The following is an 18,816-nucleotide window of genomic DNA, read 5'->3' as shown; positions in this document are numbered from 1 at the left end:
CTAGACACCTCAGTCCCAAGTTCTTTTTGTCATGTGTTCTGAAGAACAGACCGTATAAGCTTAACACACGCATACAAACACTTACTGGAAGATGTTGGGTCCAACAACTAGGACAAGTTTGTAGATGTCATGAGATTACTTTGGCTTTTCGGCAGCAACAGGGACAGGAAGAACATTACATAGCAGAGGACATTAAAATTTTCCTCTGGGAGACTGTTCAGCACGCCTCAAGGCTTGGTTCAGTTCATCCTTTTCTAAATCTGCAAGATACAAGAGTTCAGTAAGATTGAGTTGGATCTGATAAATCTGTTTTGTTGACCAGCAAGTACTTAACACGTTCACTCATCACCACCCAACTTCTCTTCTCTTACCTCCTGAATGCCTTCAGCAGCCGTGTCCTGTGTTGCTCGGGAATAAGCCCACCGGGCAATTCCCTGAGAAAACCTTTATTAAGGAGGCCGTAGTGAAAACATCCCAGCTGTTAAACTCAGGAAAGCCTCCTTCGTCAAGCGTTTTCCTCTCAGTTCTTTGCAGCGCTTTCACCGATCCGCCAACTCTAAACAGGCCAGCTGCACTGAGACCTAAACACAAACACACATTTTACAAATACCCACAACCTCTACGTACAAGTGAAAAACACTGAGAAACGCTGTCAAACACTCACCGTGCTCTCTCCACGAACTCCACGTGTGTGTGAGCGTCAGAGGAAGACCCTGCCTCATCTGCCCACTCTTCCTCAGGCTGATGAGGGCACACGAACACGGTCTTTGGTGTTTCCTCCTGCACAAGACAAATGTCCATCAGAAAAATGTAGTTTGATAGTTACAATACTAAACCAACCAAGTATTCAATAACACAAGTGCATTAGTGAACATTCAGCATTTGTAAACTGTCACCGACTGTAATCTGTTGTGTGCATAGCGCATACTTACACACACCGATAAAACACCAATCACTCCCATTGTAGGAAATGATCTTTCTTCGTGTCCGAGTTTACAAAAATACGAATCCAAAGCCGAGAGTCAAAAACGGAAAAGGGTCAAAACCGGGAGTCCAAACGAGTCAAAAATCGAGAGTCAAAACGGAAACGAGTCAAAAACCGAGTCAATGTCAGAGCAAATCCGAAGCCGATAGTCAAAGTCCGAAAAAAGTCAAAAACCGAAAATCAAGAACCGAAGAAATAATCACTTTAGAAACTCACAGAAGCACGAAAACACCAACCACAACAATCTCCAAAACACCCAACAGAGAATAATAGAAAAGAACGTCATATGTACCTGCTGCACTGCCACGCGTCATAAAGATGTGGAACATATGGAGCGTAGCTCGGAGTTCTATATGGCGTTTAAAAAAAGCTCTTTGGCTAATGATTTTTACAACTACTTTCATACATTTGAAATGATTTCATGTTTTACTCGTCCCTTTGACAAACAGGCCTCGGTTCTTCATTTCAGTATGCTAATCAAACATACGTGCATAAGTCATATCACATAAGTAGCGAGGGTAATATCAGAGGAGTGCTGATATTTGTAAGAGAATATCACAAGCTTAAACAACATTTTAAACAACGGTCCATATTCATGTTCTGAAATTTATATCGTGTTATATTTTAAACACAATAGTAATGTTGTTTTTGCTAAATTTTGAAGAGAACATATTACCTTTTAAATCTAAGTTACAGCAGAACTGTTGTACATCTCCGAGCAGCTCAGCGGTGTTTAGTTTCTGAAAAAAATATCCGTGTTTTTAATAAATCGTGTCAACTATATATTCAAAAAGCTCCTTCACAGAGAGAGCCGTTAACTTCGTTCCTGAATGAATCAACCGTTTGAATGACATTTACCGCCACCTGCTGGCAGATTGTTTAGTTTCTTATTTAGAGTACTCTTTCTTTCTTTAAAATAACGAGATGTGTATATGTATGTATGTATGTGTGTGTATATGTGTGTGTGTGTATATATATATATATATATATATATATATATATATATATATATATATATATATATATATATATATATATATATTAGTACCAATTAACAGTAACTTTCACTGTATAAACATAAATTACTGAGATGTTTCTCAAATCATATTTTATGTTCCATGGTTTTGTAAGGCTGTTGTATCCTAAATGTACAATACATTTTATGCTGAATCAAATAAATTTTAAATAATGTTTTGTCTGTGATTTTCACATTTATTTAGTAATTTGGTTAATTGAGACATTGAGCAATTCATTAGATTTAAAATTGAATCAACTGACTCATCAGTAGCTACCTAAACGCTCCAAAGGACAAAATAAACAACCCAATATTTTTAATTATCCTTAAAGTACAAAGCAAACATGAGCAAAAAAAGTAACTTTGTATAAAGATAGGTTAGAGTATATGGCACAACCATTACCTCTGTCATTAATCTGATTTCGTGCTTATAGATAATGCTGCATGTGTTTGATGTGGAGTTCAGTTTAAGAGGGTGGTGACATCAGCAAAAGCTGACTCCTGTCCATCAGATAAACCAAGCTCAACACACACACACACACACACACACACACACACACACACACAAACACAAACCAACTATTAACAAGAACATGCTGAACAGAACAGATCATTCTGGCTATCTTCTCACAAATTCTGAATTAATTAAATTTCAGTTTTGCATTTTGTTGATGATGACTGGGAAACATCACTAATGTAGTTTTGCTTTCTTTATATAGGCAAACCTTCTGTAAATTTCTAAGCTTATAATATATTCAAAAACAGAAGCATGTCAATTCCATCTTTTGCAGTTAACATTAACAACTAAGAACGTCTTAGTATATAATTTGATTTGAATTGACATATAAATAGTATATTTGCAAAAATAGATAACTTTTTTTGTTTATTTTAGAAATCATGTTTTTTTAATCAAGGTTTTATTGTGTTAGCTGTTTGTTTAGTTTATATTTCAACTTGGGCAAAACAACCCAACTGCAATTTGATTTGAGATGTAACTGAAGGAAAAATTAAACAACAAAAATAAAAATTCAGAAAATTGTTAAAAAACTGCGTAATCTGCAAATGACCTTATAGAGGAGCATTCTCAGTGAGATACTCCAGCTCCTCTTACAGTTTAGCAGATGGTGTAGTTCTTGAAGAACTTGTCGATCAACAGACAAGAAAATAACAACCAGGAACATTTGCAATCTTTTATATTCACTTAAGCTAATTCTCTGTCAGGAGGACAGTAAGGAAATATGTAATTACCAGTTGCTCAAGTGTTTTGAAATATGCATCTGTATATATAAATAAACAGATGTCATAAAATTCACTTTGAAAATTGCATTCACTTTCCTTTGCATTTTATTAGCTAATTAAATACAAAATGGCTGTATTTAAATACTTATCATTGCATTAACACAAAGCCTTTAATACAAAGCCTACACGGAGATAAATCAAGCTTGGATGATTTTTGTTTACTTTTTGTTACATCTCACGACTTTTCTTGGTCATATGATAAGGATTTCTTAGTTTTTATCATTTTTAGAGAATGTAAACACCTAACGAATTATTACTTATTATTATTATATTATTATTATTAGGTCAAGGACAAAACATTAATCCTGATATATTTCTTTTTTCTCTGGCTTTTGCATTTCACATCAATAACAAACAAGCTTTATAGCCACCTATCCCATAAAGAGTGTCCAGTCAATGAGAAGAGCCTGGAGGGCGCTGTCCGCATGGTGCTGAAAGAGTTTCTCCGTTTACTCTAATGGCTGAAGAGTGTTGGAAACATGATATCTGATTAGACGGACATAAACCAAACTAAAGTCCATTGGGAGGGTAATGCCTGGAAAACGTGCTTATTATTTTTAGACTGAGTGGTTATTTAAAGGGTTAAATCAATTATTGCCTCTATCAATTTAACTTCTCTCGATAATTTCTAATCGACATTGGCATTTCCCACCTGGAGTTCTTCTTCAGTAAGTGCACTGTTATAACCACGCTGATATTACTTTTAAAGTGTAAGTACATCCCCAAAATTGTGTTTGGGGTGGAGGGGAATGGTCTTAAAAGCAACGCTTCTTGTATGTAATTCTAATAGCGTTTCAGTAAACACAAACCATATTCGAAATTAGAACAATAAATCATTTATTATACGTCATGTCACCTGTATCGTGATTTCTATTTCATTTACATTTTTAGGTTTAGCTGACGTTTAATTGGGCGTCAAAAGACCGGTCTAACGGCTTCTTTGAAATGTAAGTAATTTCGCACGTCTTCGCAACTTCAAGTGGCGTGGTCCCCTTTAAGGAGAGCGTCGTAATATTACGCAGCTGCTTTCACGTCGACGCTCGTCTTCCCTCACGAGGCTCTCAAACAAACCTCACGCGCCAGAATCCCTCTCATTATCAGCGGCAGCACCGCCCCGTCGACTCGCCCTCCCGAGCAGCGGAGCACCGCTGTGGCGGAGTCCTTGACGGGGACGAGCACCCGGGTGAACACGACGAAACGCCGCTGTTTACATGAAGGCAGGCAGATTCTCGCCGGAAGGCTGCGACCAGGTAAATGTCAAACGTTTCTGCGTTGCAGTATGACGCGCGAATCGTGATGCATCTCCGTAGCGAAGGACTCCTCCTGCGTTTCCCGCGCGTAGGGCAAACCAAGGACTGTGAGGCCAGGTATAGGGTATAGGGAAAACGATATTTCGCGTCCGCACGCTAAACGGAGTTCATTTGCGCGCCGTGTTTCGCGCACATTTTGGGTTTCGGTTGTTTCGAGGCGCTCGCTCGCGGCAGATGTTTCCCTGCGGCGAGCGTGCGCGTGCATTTGCTTTTGTTTTGGTGTCGCGCCGTCGTGCTCTTGTAATCTAGACCTGTGTTTTTATAACTTTCTGCTCGTCGCTCCGCAGCCCTGGGAAGCGCCCGGTTTCAGATTTGATTTCGTGTGAGTCGTGACAGGCACTGTGTAGTTTTAGGCCTAGGGTGCAGTATGACCTTGCATCCCCTGTAAGGACTTGCGGACTGCAGAGAAAGTGTGCTCAAAAGTGGATTTGTGAGAATCTGGAAAGATCATCACGTGCAGTCTTTATCACAACCAAGCGAGTCTACATGATTTTGAACTTATTAAAGCAGGTTAAACTGTGCAGTGTGTTATGTGCATAGCTAGTGGTAATCTCTCTGGTATTACAGTAATTATCACCCTTTTCCTTCGCGCAGGATGCTGTTTGTTGCGTGTGGACTGGCCGCTGAGGCCTGCCTTGCGGTTGTGTAATGTCACCACCATGCCGTCCCGTCTGTCTGTCTCACCACATACACACTGGCTAGGAAAGCCAATCACACCACTTGTGGAGTTTCACGTTCTAGAATAGTGGCTGAATGGCTGTCTCCATGGCGACTGCTCTACATCTTCTCAGCATGCAGGCCAATCTTTCCAAAGCATTTCTTTAAAACATTGGTTTGGCCAAATGTGCTTCAGCTACATAGCATACTCGGTAATATATTTCACTTGCAGGGTGAATGCAGGTAAAGCGTGACACTTAAACATAACCTTGCCATAATAAATGTCTAAAAATATCTTAAAGTAATAAAATGAGATAAAGCATGCACACAATAAACAAATTGCCTCTCATGACTCTGGGGGAAGAATAAAGGCCTCCTGTGAATCCATGTATTTTTGGGTTAGGGTTAGATGGGGTTAAATATCCATATTTCAAACCTAATAAATATTTCTCTCTCACTTTATCTATGATACATGGATGGTGTTCCGGCAGATGACGTGAGGATATAATACTAGAGATAGCAAAACTAAAGTACTAAGTACAAACCAAGGATTTGTAAAGAAAATGAGGATTTCCATGTAAGCCAAGAGGGTTTTACTTTGCTAAAGTAAGGAAACTTTGTTTTCTTTGACAGTCAGCAGAAGTGAAAGAAAAGTGTTAATTGCGTTTGAGATTTGGATATTTATCTTACAGAAACCATGGATTCGCTACTATTTACTCCCAGAGCTGTGTGAGAGACATTTTATCATAGATGTGCACAATTTAGTTGAAGTGTTTTTGACTTTTGAATAGAAACACCCACCCACTGCAATGATACAGCTTGGAGCAGCCAGAACAAGTTTTAATGTATCTTCGATAGGATTCATTTGAAGGAGGAAAGTCATATATGTACATGTAATAAAACACAGGCTAAATAAGCCTTTAAAAGGATGATTATCATTTACTCGACCTTCACTTGTTCCAAACTTTTTCTTCTGTTGATAAAAAAAAAACCCAAACCTTTCGGTTAATCCTAAATTTGCGTGTAATGACATTGGATCTCACTCATATGCAAACAATGTCAAGTTCCCCACTTTACCCACTTTATTTTATTCATTCTCTATATGGACACTAAGTATAGTGTTACTGGATATTTACTAATATTGGTTTCATTTTGTATTTTTGTAATTGTTTATTAGTTAAATGTAATGTTGATTTATTTATAAGTCTACTTTAGCTCCTGAAGTACAACTACTGAAATGTAGTTTATGTTTGTGACAGGGATGCTGTTTATTCACTTCGGAGCATTCATGCTGCATTCATTTAGCTTCATTCAATCCACTGACTGAGTGATCGCCGCTCTCTTTAGGATCCATGAGACAAATGACTTCATAATCACTTACGTCTGATCATTTCCTAATCCCTGTCAGTCTAGCTCCCATTAAATCAGGCAAACATAAGATGGGCCTAATCATGTGTATTGAATGTGGTACCAGATTATTAAAGGAATAGTTCTGTAAATAAATGTTCTGATTAGTAATATTTATGCCTTATTTAATCATTCTTTGTTCTGTAACAAAAAATTATTTTGTAAACTCTACACTGGTCTTTTTCGTACAAATATAATAGTGACCGTGACAAGCAAGCAAAAAACCCTAAACCAAACCCTAATCCTAACCATATAGTAGGTACATGTAGTTAATTAATGTCACTCAGTACTTGTATAATTACACTGTAACAACAACACCTTAAAATAATGTGTAACCTACTTTTATTTTAATTAATGAAAACTATTTTTAATATATACTATAATTAGTTAACAATAACAGTGTTAGAATCATGACATTAATTTTAGTCTGCTCCTCATTATATGGCTTATGGAGTATTAATTATATGGACTACTTTATAGTGCCTTTATGCTTTTGTTGTTTTTGTTTTTGAAGCTTGACGTGGTTACTGTAAAAAAAAAAACAAAAAAAACTTCTATATGAAAAAATGCATGAACATTTAAGATCTCCTATTTTGCTATTCTTGGCTGCATTATATTCAAGTGATAATCTGCTGAAAATCTACAAGCCAGTGTGTGATATTTGTTATGAGCAAGTGTTTCTGCAGTAATACAGCTTGAAAGTGTCCTGTGAGATAAGCGATGTGCTGGGTCATAACATTCATTCATCTGCAGCTTCCTGCACATCTCGTACGACAGCAGCCAGAGGTCGTCCAGTGCTGTAGCAGGAGCATGACACAGCACATTTCCTCATCAAAATACATTATCTTTATTCTTCCTAATGCATATACAGTGTTCTTTTTCTAAGCAATTAATATTTTTACATTTGTTTTTGCGTATTTATTCTTAAATATGCTTCCTTTTACATTTAGTTTCGAGTGACTCCTTCAGCCAAAAACAAGTATCAAGTTTCCAATTGATCTTAATATTCATTATTTTGTTTGTGCATTTGATACAAACTTTGCAGACGGCATAAAATATGAGAGATACTGAGACTGTAGTCTTCTGCATTGGTGCAAAAAGTTCAAACAGATATATCTCACAGCAGCACGCTACTTTATGACTCACACTGCGTCAGAGGAAGACCACATTGTCCTGATACCGACTCAGCAACTAAAAATCATTCGGTTAGATCCCTGTTAGTATAAAATGATTTATTGTTTTAATCAGCTTTTATTGGTTTTCTATACTTTTTATTACACTTACATCTCATTTGTTTTATTCAATTTCACAATTTTATCTTAATATTATTTAATGAAAATGCTTTTTTGAGAACAATAACACCAGTCCTTTTTGTTCCCTTTCATCACCCAACCAAGCCCAAGTAATTTGAAAGGTTGTGTCATTGTGGTAAATGATTGAGCTGCTTATTATGAGGATCATATTGCAGCGTATCATTGCTTATACCGAGCTGTGCCAGTTCCTTTTTAATTATTTAGATCATTAATCCCTCTTTTCCCCCAGCATGTGTCTCAGGATGCCCAGTGAAGAAGAAATCGCTTCTTTTTACCCTTTCCTCTTTTGTCTGTTTCTCTTAAATTAAATATTCTAGCTGTATCAGGAATGAAAGCTCTTTTTTTAAAGCTTCTGGGTAGATCTTGATTTCACTGAGTAATCTGATTGTGAAAGTTAAAGCTCTATTATTTCTGTTGTCTGGCTTTGCACCAACGCAGAGTCAGAGACCAACCAGTCCGTGTCAGCACAATGTTAAATATATTACAGCTCCGCAAGCAACGCCGCTGCCAGGTCTGCTGAGTGTGAAGAGATCAGATAGATTAGATGAAATGGACAGATTCTTATGTTTCCTTTTGATTTCGATGGCATGATCTCCTTCACACGATACTGTAGAAAGAGAAAGAGAAAAAAAATCTAAACGTGAAACCTTTTGAAATGATTTATCCTTTCTTCTGTGGAACATGACCTTTTTAAAAAAAGCCATTTATTTTCTGCAGACCAAAGAAAGTCATTTAGATTTGGACTGATATGGAAAGTAAGCAAATGATGACCTGTACCTTTAATATTATTTTAGTGTGACGCCAAACCGAAATATCTATTTTTGTAACGCTCCTTCTTAGGAAACTGCTCTCGTGTAAATGTGACAAGGGTTGTTACACGGTTTGATATGGAAAATCATTTCCTCGAGTCAAACTGACAACATTGTCTGTGTTCTTGTGTTTCATTCAGGCTGGCTGCAGCTGAGCTGTTCATGCTGTGTTGACAGAGAGGAAGACCGATCCAGCTGAAGAAGGAGAAGGAAGGGAGAAGACTGCTGACTCCATGTCTTCGCCAAATAAAAGATCTGGCTCTGGATCACGCAAGTATGGCACCTTTTGTCTCTGTTGAAGTCTTCTTTCTAACAGACGTTCTTTCAAACTTGCAGCTGTGTTGGTGCTTTGCTGTAATATCTTACCCTTCTCTTAATCACAGTATGATCTCTGCTGCAGTTTAATGATCCTTTGAGCTTCAAGTGCTTCAATAATCCTTTCTCTCTCTCTCTCTCTCTCTTCCACTGCCGTCATTAATACATCAGCTGTTTAGCTCTTTCAATTTCTCTCTCTGCTGTCAAGAACTTTTTTACCCTACAACTGCCAGATTGTCTAAACTTCTTGAGGACCAATTTAAAAGATTTTTAAGCACATGAATGTACTTGGATTTAACAAACGCATACACACAAATATAAACTATCATTCAAAAGTTTGGGGTTGGTATGATTAGTCTCCTATCCAAGGCTGCATTTATTCAATCAAAATACTGTAATATAGTGAAAAATATTATTGCATTTTAAAATAACTGCATTCAAAAAGTATTTTAAAAATGAGTGTATTCCTGTCACCACTTTAAAGCTGAATTTTCAGTATCATTACTCCAGTTTTTACTGACACATGATAATTCAAAAGTAATTAATCAATGGTGAAATAATGTGTAATATATTTTGGAAACTGTTATACATTTTTAAGGATTCTTTGATGACTAGAAAGTTCAAAAGAACAGCATTTATATGACATAGACAATTTTGCAGAACTGTAAAAGTATTTAAAGATCTGCAGTAAAAAACATGTCATTGTATGAATCCCAATTAACTGTGTAAATTATGCAGTGGTATATAAGTTAAATAGAAATAGTTACGTCTAAAAGTTTAATTTCCTGTGTAAGCCATGCTCGTGTGCAATTCTATCCAAGTACAGATCATTTTATAATTTCAAGATATATACTACTAGTGCCAATGAGTTTAAATGGTAATATTGCAGTAGAGCCCAGCTCTGTGCCTCTGTCTCATCTCTGTTTCCTCAGATTCAACCTGCTGAAGGCCCTACAGCCTAAGCACCGCTTGCAACAAATGCTGTCGTCTCCCACTGCATCCCCTGTGTGAGACTCTGATTCAGTAACCCTACAGTAGGGCATGACTGTAGTAGTCAACACGGCTGCACTGGCCATTCACACGCCAATTTAAAACCGGTGCTGATGTTGGGGATCGGAGAGGGCAGTTCACGCTGATCTCTCCGCTCTTTGACAGAGGCTCAGAGAAAGCGCAAGTGGATCAGTTAATGATCTGCAAATCTGTTCCATGAGAAGCGTTTTTGTTCTGCGAGATCGACAATGAATGTGATATTTTCACAGCGATTCTAATGAGTGTGTGGCAATGCAGTGCACATATTCACTACACATTGCCCGACTTTCCTCAAGTAGTCCATGTCACTGAAAACATAATGGACGCACCTGGTCTGTCCAAGTACTCTGGCTGCTTTTCTCTTTCTCCCTTTTTTACCTTGCTATCAGCATTGATAGCAGAGTCCTCTTTCTCTATCACTCCTCAAGCACGCTTTGTTTGTTTCTGGTCTTTCACTTTATTTTCTTTGCTTTGCTCTCACCTTAACCATGACCTTGGCTTGCTTTCATGGTTAGGTAGTTCAGCAAAACTTTTATAGCCCACCAATGGTGGTCCTGGTGGACGGTAGTTATAGTGGCTTGTCATTGTAGATGTGCTGTTTTGATTGGTGTATTTTTCTATAACATGTCGAGATGTATAACTCAAAAGAATTATATTTAGACAATATTTATTTTATTTTAGCGTTGTTTATATGATTCACTAATATTTCACATTGTATTTTCCTTTTAATGTAAGTTTTATTCATGTTTATGTGTGTGCCGTTTTTATTAGTTGTTATTTCAGATTATGTTCTGTCGAGCTTGAATAGATTTTTATTTTAGATTTTAGTAAGTTCAGTACTTCAGTGGTTGCTCCTGATACTGATATTTACTCAAAACTCACTCACAAAATTGAAATAGAAATGTTATCAGTTCAATAATATCACTGGACTATCACTGGCTTCAAAGTTATCCTTCATGCCTGTAAAAACAGCACTCTGCACCACCTAAAGGAAATGCTTTCTTTCAGCGCTGCTAACCCGATTTTAATTTTCCCAAAAGAGAATGTTTCTGGGAGATTAAAGATTAAGTCATTATGCTCTAAGATACCCCATGATCCATTGCTCCTAGAATTTGATGTGATTGTGTGAGGTCAGCATACAGCATGAAATTGCACGTTCAGAAGATCTTGAAATCAGATAGTTAGAATCTCTTTCGTTTACATAAAAGAGACTTTTAATGCCAGCGAGGATGAAGGAAACGGTGTAATCCTGTCCAAAGTAATCCAGTAAGCTTTTGTATAATATGTCCAGCATGATTTCTTGTTCTTTTAAGTATTGCAAACCGGCTCTGATCCTTCCCATCACCCTGAGCTAGTGTTTCTTACATCCAGAATTAATAAGAAGCTCCTTTTATCTTTCTCTGTGTCCTCCCCTGACTGCTTAATTAATTAGTCAGACAATCTGTCAAATAATCTGTCAGATCTGCAACCTTGTGTACACAGAGTTTCATGAAACAAGCTGTGTAGATTTCAATTTGATGTTTGAAATGGACTGTCTTTACAATAACATCAACCCAATGGTTCCTCTAAAGTGAACCCTAAGACATGTATGGCTTAATATAACGTAAATTATGTCCCTTACTGACAGATGTAGAAGAAAACTCATTAATGGTTTATGGAAAAATTCACATAATTTTATATGTATTTTGGACTGTGGGGGCGCCATTATTCTGATGATGTAAAATAGTTGTCTTAACCGTTTGTAAGCTCTTTCGTTAGCTGTTGCTTACTAAAAGAGTCAAAGGCATCAGAGTTAAAGTGGAGAGGACAAAGAAATGGTCTTTATGAAGTTTTATTCATCTACAGGCATCTTCCCATTATTTTGTCTGACTCTAGAAAAGTGGCTGGGAAAGTCATACATCACTGTATGTTGCCCTTTCGACTGAAAATGACAACTAAAAACAACACAATATGGCACAAAACTGTTTATTCTTATGCACATAAAATAATAGCACCCTCATAGTCCAGAAACAGTTGTCAATTTTTTAAATAACATACACCTTTTAAGGTTTCTATTATATATTTCAGTAAGAGACATAATTGACATTATTTTTAAGCTATAAATGTCTTAATGAAAAATTGTGTATACAAATAGAGCATAATGAAAAAACCCAAAAATGAAATAACCCTGATTACGTATTTATAGCACAAATGCTTCTAACCTAAGTTTACAAGAAAATGTCCACAGAAACATTCCTTTGGATTTTTATACAATACAGGTTAAGGTAAACTTTAGGTGTGTGCTATCTTTTTTAATGATTCCTTTTTGTTTGTGGGTCAGTTTTGACTATTGCAGGTTTATAGAGCTAGACTACACACCCATGGAGTCAGGCATTATGGTCTCTATGAGACAGAGCAGAGGATTTCTGACACCAAAGTCCCGGAACACCACTGTCGGTCAGCGCTCCATCATCCCTTCTGTCTCTTTCTTTTTCTCTTCTTCTTTTCTTTGTTGTTTGTGTGGCATTGTGTCAGCATGGATTCAGAGTCTTCAACCATAGCACGAAGTCCCTATAAAATCCAACTTTTTGATTTTACTGGGGTTTAAAGCTCAAACCGCATATGTGTGTACCACAATTGAAGATGATTTCATGTCTGGTAGGTGCAAAGTGAGCCCTCATTAGATGGCTCTGCTGTCGATTTCTGCTTGTCCGGCTGCCAGTTTGTTTCTCATAATTGATTCACGATGGAAATTTATCATGATTTGGCATCTGTGCCTGAGCACATAATACAACTGTTTGTATTACTTTGCAATTTGTGCTTGCAGTTTATGTGAGCTGGGTGTATTTTCTTCTTTACGTCCATAAAAGGTGCCTCACCCCTCCTAGTTGAGTGTATGTATAGAGGCATGTTAGTCAATACCATTAGTAGGCATGTTTTATTTTGTGTTTCGTGGAACTGTACTTTTTGTTTGTTCATGTTGGTGTGTTTGTGCATTCTGTTTACTCCTCATCCTGCGTCCTCTTAAGTTGCCTCTTAAGCAAGGTGACAGTCTGAAATTCTGATTCTGTTATGATACAGACGGAGTCCAGCACCTGTCAGTAACCGTGATCCCTATGGAAATGCCTCTCTCAGCAGCAGTAGCAATTCAGGGTCATGCAAGGGCAGTGATGGAAGCCCAACCCATAGGTGAGACACAGCCCCCTCATAGACCAGCGAGGCATTGCTCCTTTCTTATTTCTTGTTTGTTTATATGTAGCATAAACCACTTTTCTCATCCATATCAGGCGTCACATAAAATACACCTCCTGCAATGATAACCATGGTATCCGACCCCCTCCACCTGAGCAATACCTTACCCCGCTGCAACAGAAAGAGGTGTGTATCCGACACCTCAGAGCACGGCTCAAAGAAACCATCGAAAGACTACAGGACAGGTGAGGCATGAATCGTTTTCAGAGCATGAGGGCCCATGCACTAAGGATCTCATCGGTCTATGAAGAAATTTTGTGTTTTCTTTAAGCAGCCTTGAGTGGCAGTTAATTAAAGTTATTACTTTATTTTGGAATTGTTATGCAAATTTGCACTTGGTTTATTTCTAGACCATGTAACAATTATCTATCAAGTCGCTAACCGCTGAATATTAGCATTTAGACTGTATAATTTGTCATTTATTTCCCTGTATTCTAAGGACTTTAATCTTAATATTTATAACTTTCCCAAACTGTTTATTTTAAAGGCAGCCTCCATTTATCTCATGAAATACCTCAAGCGCGAAGGAAATGTTACTCCACTTACTATGAAAAGTCATAACTTTTATAAAGAATCTTTGGTTTTGAAACTTTAGTCTTTGCAACTTTAGGGATCTTAACTACGCACTAACAGCTTGTAACATCTCCAAAGAGAAAGAAAAACTTGAACTCACATCATATGACCGCTATAGAGAGCTATTGGTCAGCATTTACATTTTTCACGATGGCAGTTGTTTCCCTAGTCCCATACATGTTTGCTTACTGCCCTTAGTTTTTTGTTCACACTACCTTTTAAGTCAAATACCTGAGCCATAAAGGCCATGTGACTAATTATTCTATTATTATAATTATTCAAATTCCCTTCCCCCACTGGTCAAATGTCTTTCCCCAGACTATAATTGAAGTCATTGTGTTACTTTGTTGGGCAGCTCCAACTGTCACAGTGTTCAAAGAAAGAAAGTAAACTATTCATCAATGCCATATAGTTGGCAAGTTACATTGTACTGGGATAGTAAAAAGTATTGAGTGAAAACATTTCACACAGCAGTTTTAATTTTGGTCTTTCACCCACCAGTCACTTCTTGACATTCTTTCCTTTCTTTACTCTTTTGACATCCTCTGCCTTTTTCCCCCCTCCTTCCTCAGGGATACTGAGATTGATGAGTTGCGTACTCAGCTGTCTCGTATGCAAGAGGATTGGATAGAAGAGGAGTGCCACCGTGTGGAGGCCCAGTTGGCTCTGAAGGAGGCTCGCAGGGAGATCCAGCAGCTTAAGCAGGTGGTCGATGTCGTCAGATCTAGTCTGGGAGACACCGACACTGGAGTGCAAAAGTGCTTCCAAGACATAAACCTCCAGAACCACAAGCTGGAGTCTTTATTGCAAAGCATGGAGCTGGCTCAGGTCGGGACCCCCAAAACAGGCGAAACCCTGGCAGGTGGAGGGGTGGTGGGGGCAGAGCTGGAGGTCAGCGAGGGCCTGGTGGAGTCTTCTGAAGGCTCCCCAGCTCGCTCGCTTACCCGCAGCTCTACCTACACCAAGCTAAGTGACCAGACTGGCCAGGAACGTGGCAGTAATGAAAATGGGTGTGACATTCCATGTTTGTCAGGTGAGGGCACGCAGGACAGCGGGTTTGTTTGCTGTGGAGAAAGTGGAAGAGGAGCAAGCAAAGCAGACCTGCTCCTGGAGGCTGCGTTTTTGTCTCAAGAGACGGCCTCGCTGCTTAATGCGTACTCCCGCCTGCCACACTCCTCCACCTATGAAGCACTGAGCATCAGCGAGCCGAGAGTTGTGCCACTCCGCTGCAGTGGGATCGGGACAGGGACAACTGTCAGTGTAAGTCATCCATGTCTGTCGCATCATCACCTATATCTACATCACCTGCGTGAGCAAGGCATTCAAACCGACTACGACCATGCCCCTGCTTCGGCACCTGCTCATGGTCCCAGTACGTCCTTTAACTCCGATCTGGACACTATTGCTGAGCGTACCTTCCGCTCCCAGGCATGCAGTCCGACCTCTACCTGGATGTCCGATGAGGGAGATGATCTGGAGTCGGTAGCCACAGAGTCAGCCATTACGGCAACAGTTGCCACAGTTTCTGTCGTAACAGACTTTTCCACTAAGTCTGCACCAGCTATTGCAATGGAGCCTTGGGCATCAAAAGGACCTGCGACTTTAGTGTTGGAGTCTTCTGTCAAGGAGACAACTGTTTCCGAGATCCTTACAGTCTTACCAATCACCACAACAGCTTTGACCACAGACACCATGGGGTCCCAAGTACAATCTCAACCTGTGACAGACCCTTTGCCAAACCCTGGCACCTCACCTTGCTCCATAGAGCCATTGTTTGGCATTGAAGGAGAGCCCCTTCCACAGACCACTCAGCCTCTTAGTGTACTAACAGAGGCTGGGGTTGAAGGGGATCATGTCATTAATATAGGCACAGACGATGAAGATGAGGTTGATGAGAGTGCGACGAACACAGAGTCCAAGTCATCTGGCTGTGGTTTACCAGCAAAGAACTACTGGAGCCGGCACTTCCTAGTGGATTTGCTTGCGGTGGTCGTGCCAGTGGTCCCCACAGTAGCTTGGCTCTGTCGGGGTCCACACCGTGTTGGTCAGCCAATGTACCATATTGGTTCTCTCTTGCGGGGTTGCTGCACGGTGGCCCTCCATTCCCTGCGTCGAGGAGGAGGTATTCGGCACTACCCCGCAGGAGGAGGTGGTCCGGGGGGAATGAGTATATGAGACCAGCTCTTCTTCCTGGAGAAGCCTTAAAGCCAGTGATATCACTGTTCTTCTGTCAGATGTCCAATTAGAAAGCGGTTAACACATGTAAAAATAATTGAGGCAACCAGAGGAAAAATGGTGTCTGAGCACAGCACCTTAACGCTGTGGTTCTCTATGGTCTGTATCCTGGATAAGAATGAGGAAGGGGAATCACTAGCATGTATTTACACCTACGAATGAGATGCTTGTGAAGTTCAGGACTTCAAACGAGCTTTCACCTTTTTCCACAACTACTACCCTGAATAAAGAGGCGAGAAGATGTGTTATGAATGAAGGACTGACACAATGACATTAACTCAGCTTTGTGAGTGACACTAAAAGATCCCCTTTAATATGATTGTATTACCCTTATTTAGAGTGGAGAGACGCAATAAGTGAAGGGAAGAAGCTGTCCTTTTGTGCGTCCCTCTTACTGTCAACGCAGAGGGTGTGCGTCGTATGTGTGTGTATTGATTTATCTGAGCGAGTGTTGTGATGTGTTAATGTACAGTGCCGCCAAAGTACCTGGATTACTAATGGCCATCATTGTTGTAGCCGTGAGTGCAGTAGTTAGCTGTCCCATTACTTATGCCTGTGTGGCGTAAGAGCAGAACAGTCATCTTTTCCTCTTAAGGAGCTGGACAAGCGCCTGCTGAGCTATTTATATGCTTTGCATATACCACTAGTGTCCTAGATAAATGCTGTCACATGATGATACTTAGCCCATCTGGAGTCTTTTAGATAATGTATTCTTTATTCTTGCTCAATTATGTGGGAAAGTTTGATGGTTCAGACATGCTCTGTATAGTTGGATGCTAAATTGTGGGTAATGCATTTTAAGTAATAATATGAACAGTAAGAAAGATTCAGCGCTTAGACAATGATCAGGGTTAAATGACTTTAATAGGGTCACGGAAGCTTTTTCACCACAAATTAATTTTTTGATTTTGTTTCACTGTGTGATTTTTCACTGTGTGACCATTAAAAACACTGTCATAGCCAGATGTTTTCGATGAAATTCTAATAGGTCTAATTTTCATGTTAGTCTAGGTTAAATAATTACAGCCTGAATAAGAAAACAGCTGAACTTAATTTAGTATTACACCCTGCTAAACAAAACTATAAGTACTAATGTTATTCAATGTTAGTTATTGTGTTATTTCTGAAATACCATGCAATGTAATTCCACTAAAAAATTAATTTTGCATTCTGTTACTTGGTTAAAAAAGTGGAATATACAAATTGATGAACTATCTAAGCTTGAAATTTAAAACAGTGAAAATAAATTACATATTTACTGCATGCAGAAACAAAATTCAGTTAGAATCTTCTGCTTTCAGCTTTTTCCAAACATTTGGCAATGACTTTATGTACCCTATGATGTTTATTTATTTGACTGACAGGTGACGGGTGGCATTTAATGACATGTCGATTGCACTATAATTCACTTTATAAGCAATTACTTGAAGTATACTTGATTGTGATTATGATTATTTCTGTCTGTCCAAAGGTCAATGCATACATGTGGATTTGTGGTTCAGGGTTAAGATTTCACCAATACCACCATTTCAAAAATCAACACCAATTCATAAATTCATGTGAATATTTATGCTTTGTGTAAATGTGACAGCTGGATTGATTTGCCAGTCAACAGTGTACCAGATAATCAGACGGATGATCACTGTTGTAGTAATTTGTGTCTCACATACTGTTTTCTCTTCTGTCCCTTGAAATCATGCCGCTGCCTTTCTGTCTACCTCCTCCCTCTGATATTGTGTACAGTATAGTGTGATATAGGCTTTATTTGTTGTCTATCTGCAAAGTTCTCCTTTAAATAATTTGCTTGATGTGGCGTCTGTAAGGTTTTTCAGCGCTTGATATTCATTTTTTTAACTGCTTGACAATCTTAATTTGTGCTTTAAGTGGTGGTAAGTGGGCATATATGTCTTTAATTTACAGTCTATTCCCTGCACTTTTTCACCTCATTCCAACTGAGCACTTAGTAAAGAACCTTACTATGGATTTAAAGAAATAAAGGCATATATGTTCCTGATATTATTTTTGACTCATGTACGTTGTAATTATGAATGTGTGGCTTTCAGATAGTTCTGTCTTTTGGCTTATCAGAATATGTATCTGAGGTTATATGAGAATGTAATCAGTTGTTACCCCAAGAATAGGTGGTTTACTCCAAACTGCTTCTGTCTGTCAAAGAAATGTACGTAAATAACTATTACATTAGTTATTTGGCTGGATAAATGTTGTCACGCCGATATACAACCAGTATACCTGTTGAAATGACACATAAGGCCTTGATAAGATTTTCTTGAATTTTTGAAGCCATATTACAAGCAGAGATGAGTATGTTGGCCCTGTATGCTAGTAAATTTGAGTAATATTTCTATTTTGTCATGTCATGTCACAGTTTTTTCCACTTTGTATGAGTGTTTGTAGTGTAATGTGAAAATTTCAGGTGTATATGAATCAGTACATTTTTCTTTCTGGTAATTAATAATCACAGACTTATTTGCTTTAAAGCTTCTGATCCTCCATTAGGATCTACAGATCTCAATACATAGTTTATCAATACATTTTTAGGCTCTCCCTGCGTCGTCTGAACATTCTAGTTTTTCTCCACATCGACAGTTTTTATAGCATTTTTGGGGAGGATTAAGAA

At 38.6% G+C, this 18,816-nt stretch overlaps 1 protein-coding gene across 3 annotated transcripts; it reads left to right on the top strand.

The window, feature by feature from the left end:
• The first annotated feature begins 4,331 nt into the window (after positions 1 to 4,331).
• On the top strand, positions 4,332 to 18,197 carry LOC122328736 (syntaphilin-like). Of its 3 annotated transcripts, XM_043224620.1 has the most exons (6): positions 4,332 to 4,549; positions 8,936 to 9,069; positions 10,043 to 10,117; positions 13,200 to 13,307; positions 13,406 to 13,555; positions 14,516 to 18,197. In XM_043224620.1, exons 2-6 carry the CDS (start codon positions 9,029 to 9,031, stop codon positions 16,116 to 16,118), a joined length of 1,977 nt encoding a protein of 658 aa, XP_043080555.1. In that variant the 5' UTR covers positions 4,332 to 4,549; positions 8,936 to 9,028; the 3' UTR covers positions 16,119 to 18,197. The 3 variants fall into 3 exon arrangements, with proteins under 3 accessions (XP_043080555.1, XP_043080556.1, XP_043080554.1); XM_043224621.1 differs by lacking the exon at positions 10,043 to 10,117 and having other exon boundaries at positions 4,333 to 4,549; XM_043224619.1 differs by lacking the exons at positions 4,332 to 4,549; positions 8,936 to 9,069 and having other exon boundaries at positions 9,369 to 10,117.
• The last annotated feature ends 619 nt before the right edge of the window (positions 18,198 to 18,816 follow it).

The sequence above is a fragment of the Puntigrus tetrazona genome, chromosome 23 (genome assembly GCF_018831695.1).
Source record: "Puntigrus tetrazona isolate hp1 chromosome 23, ASM1883169v1, whole genome shotgun sequence".
Lineage (NCBI taxonomy): Eukaryota > Metazoa > Chordata > Actinopteri > Cypriniformes > Cyprinidae > Puntigrus > Puntigrus tetrazona.
This window is presented reverse-complemented; position numbering and strand designations above follow the sequence as displayed.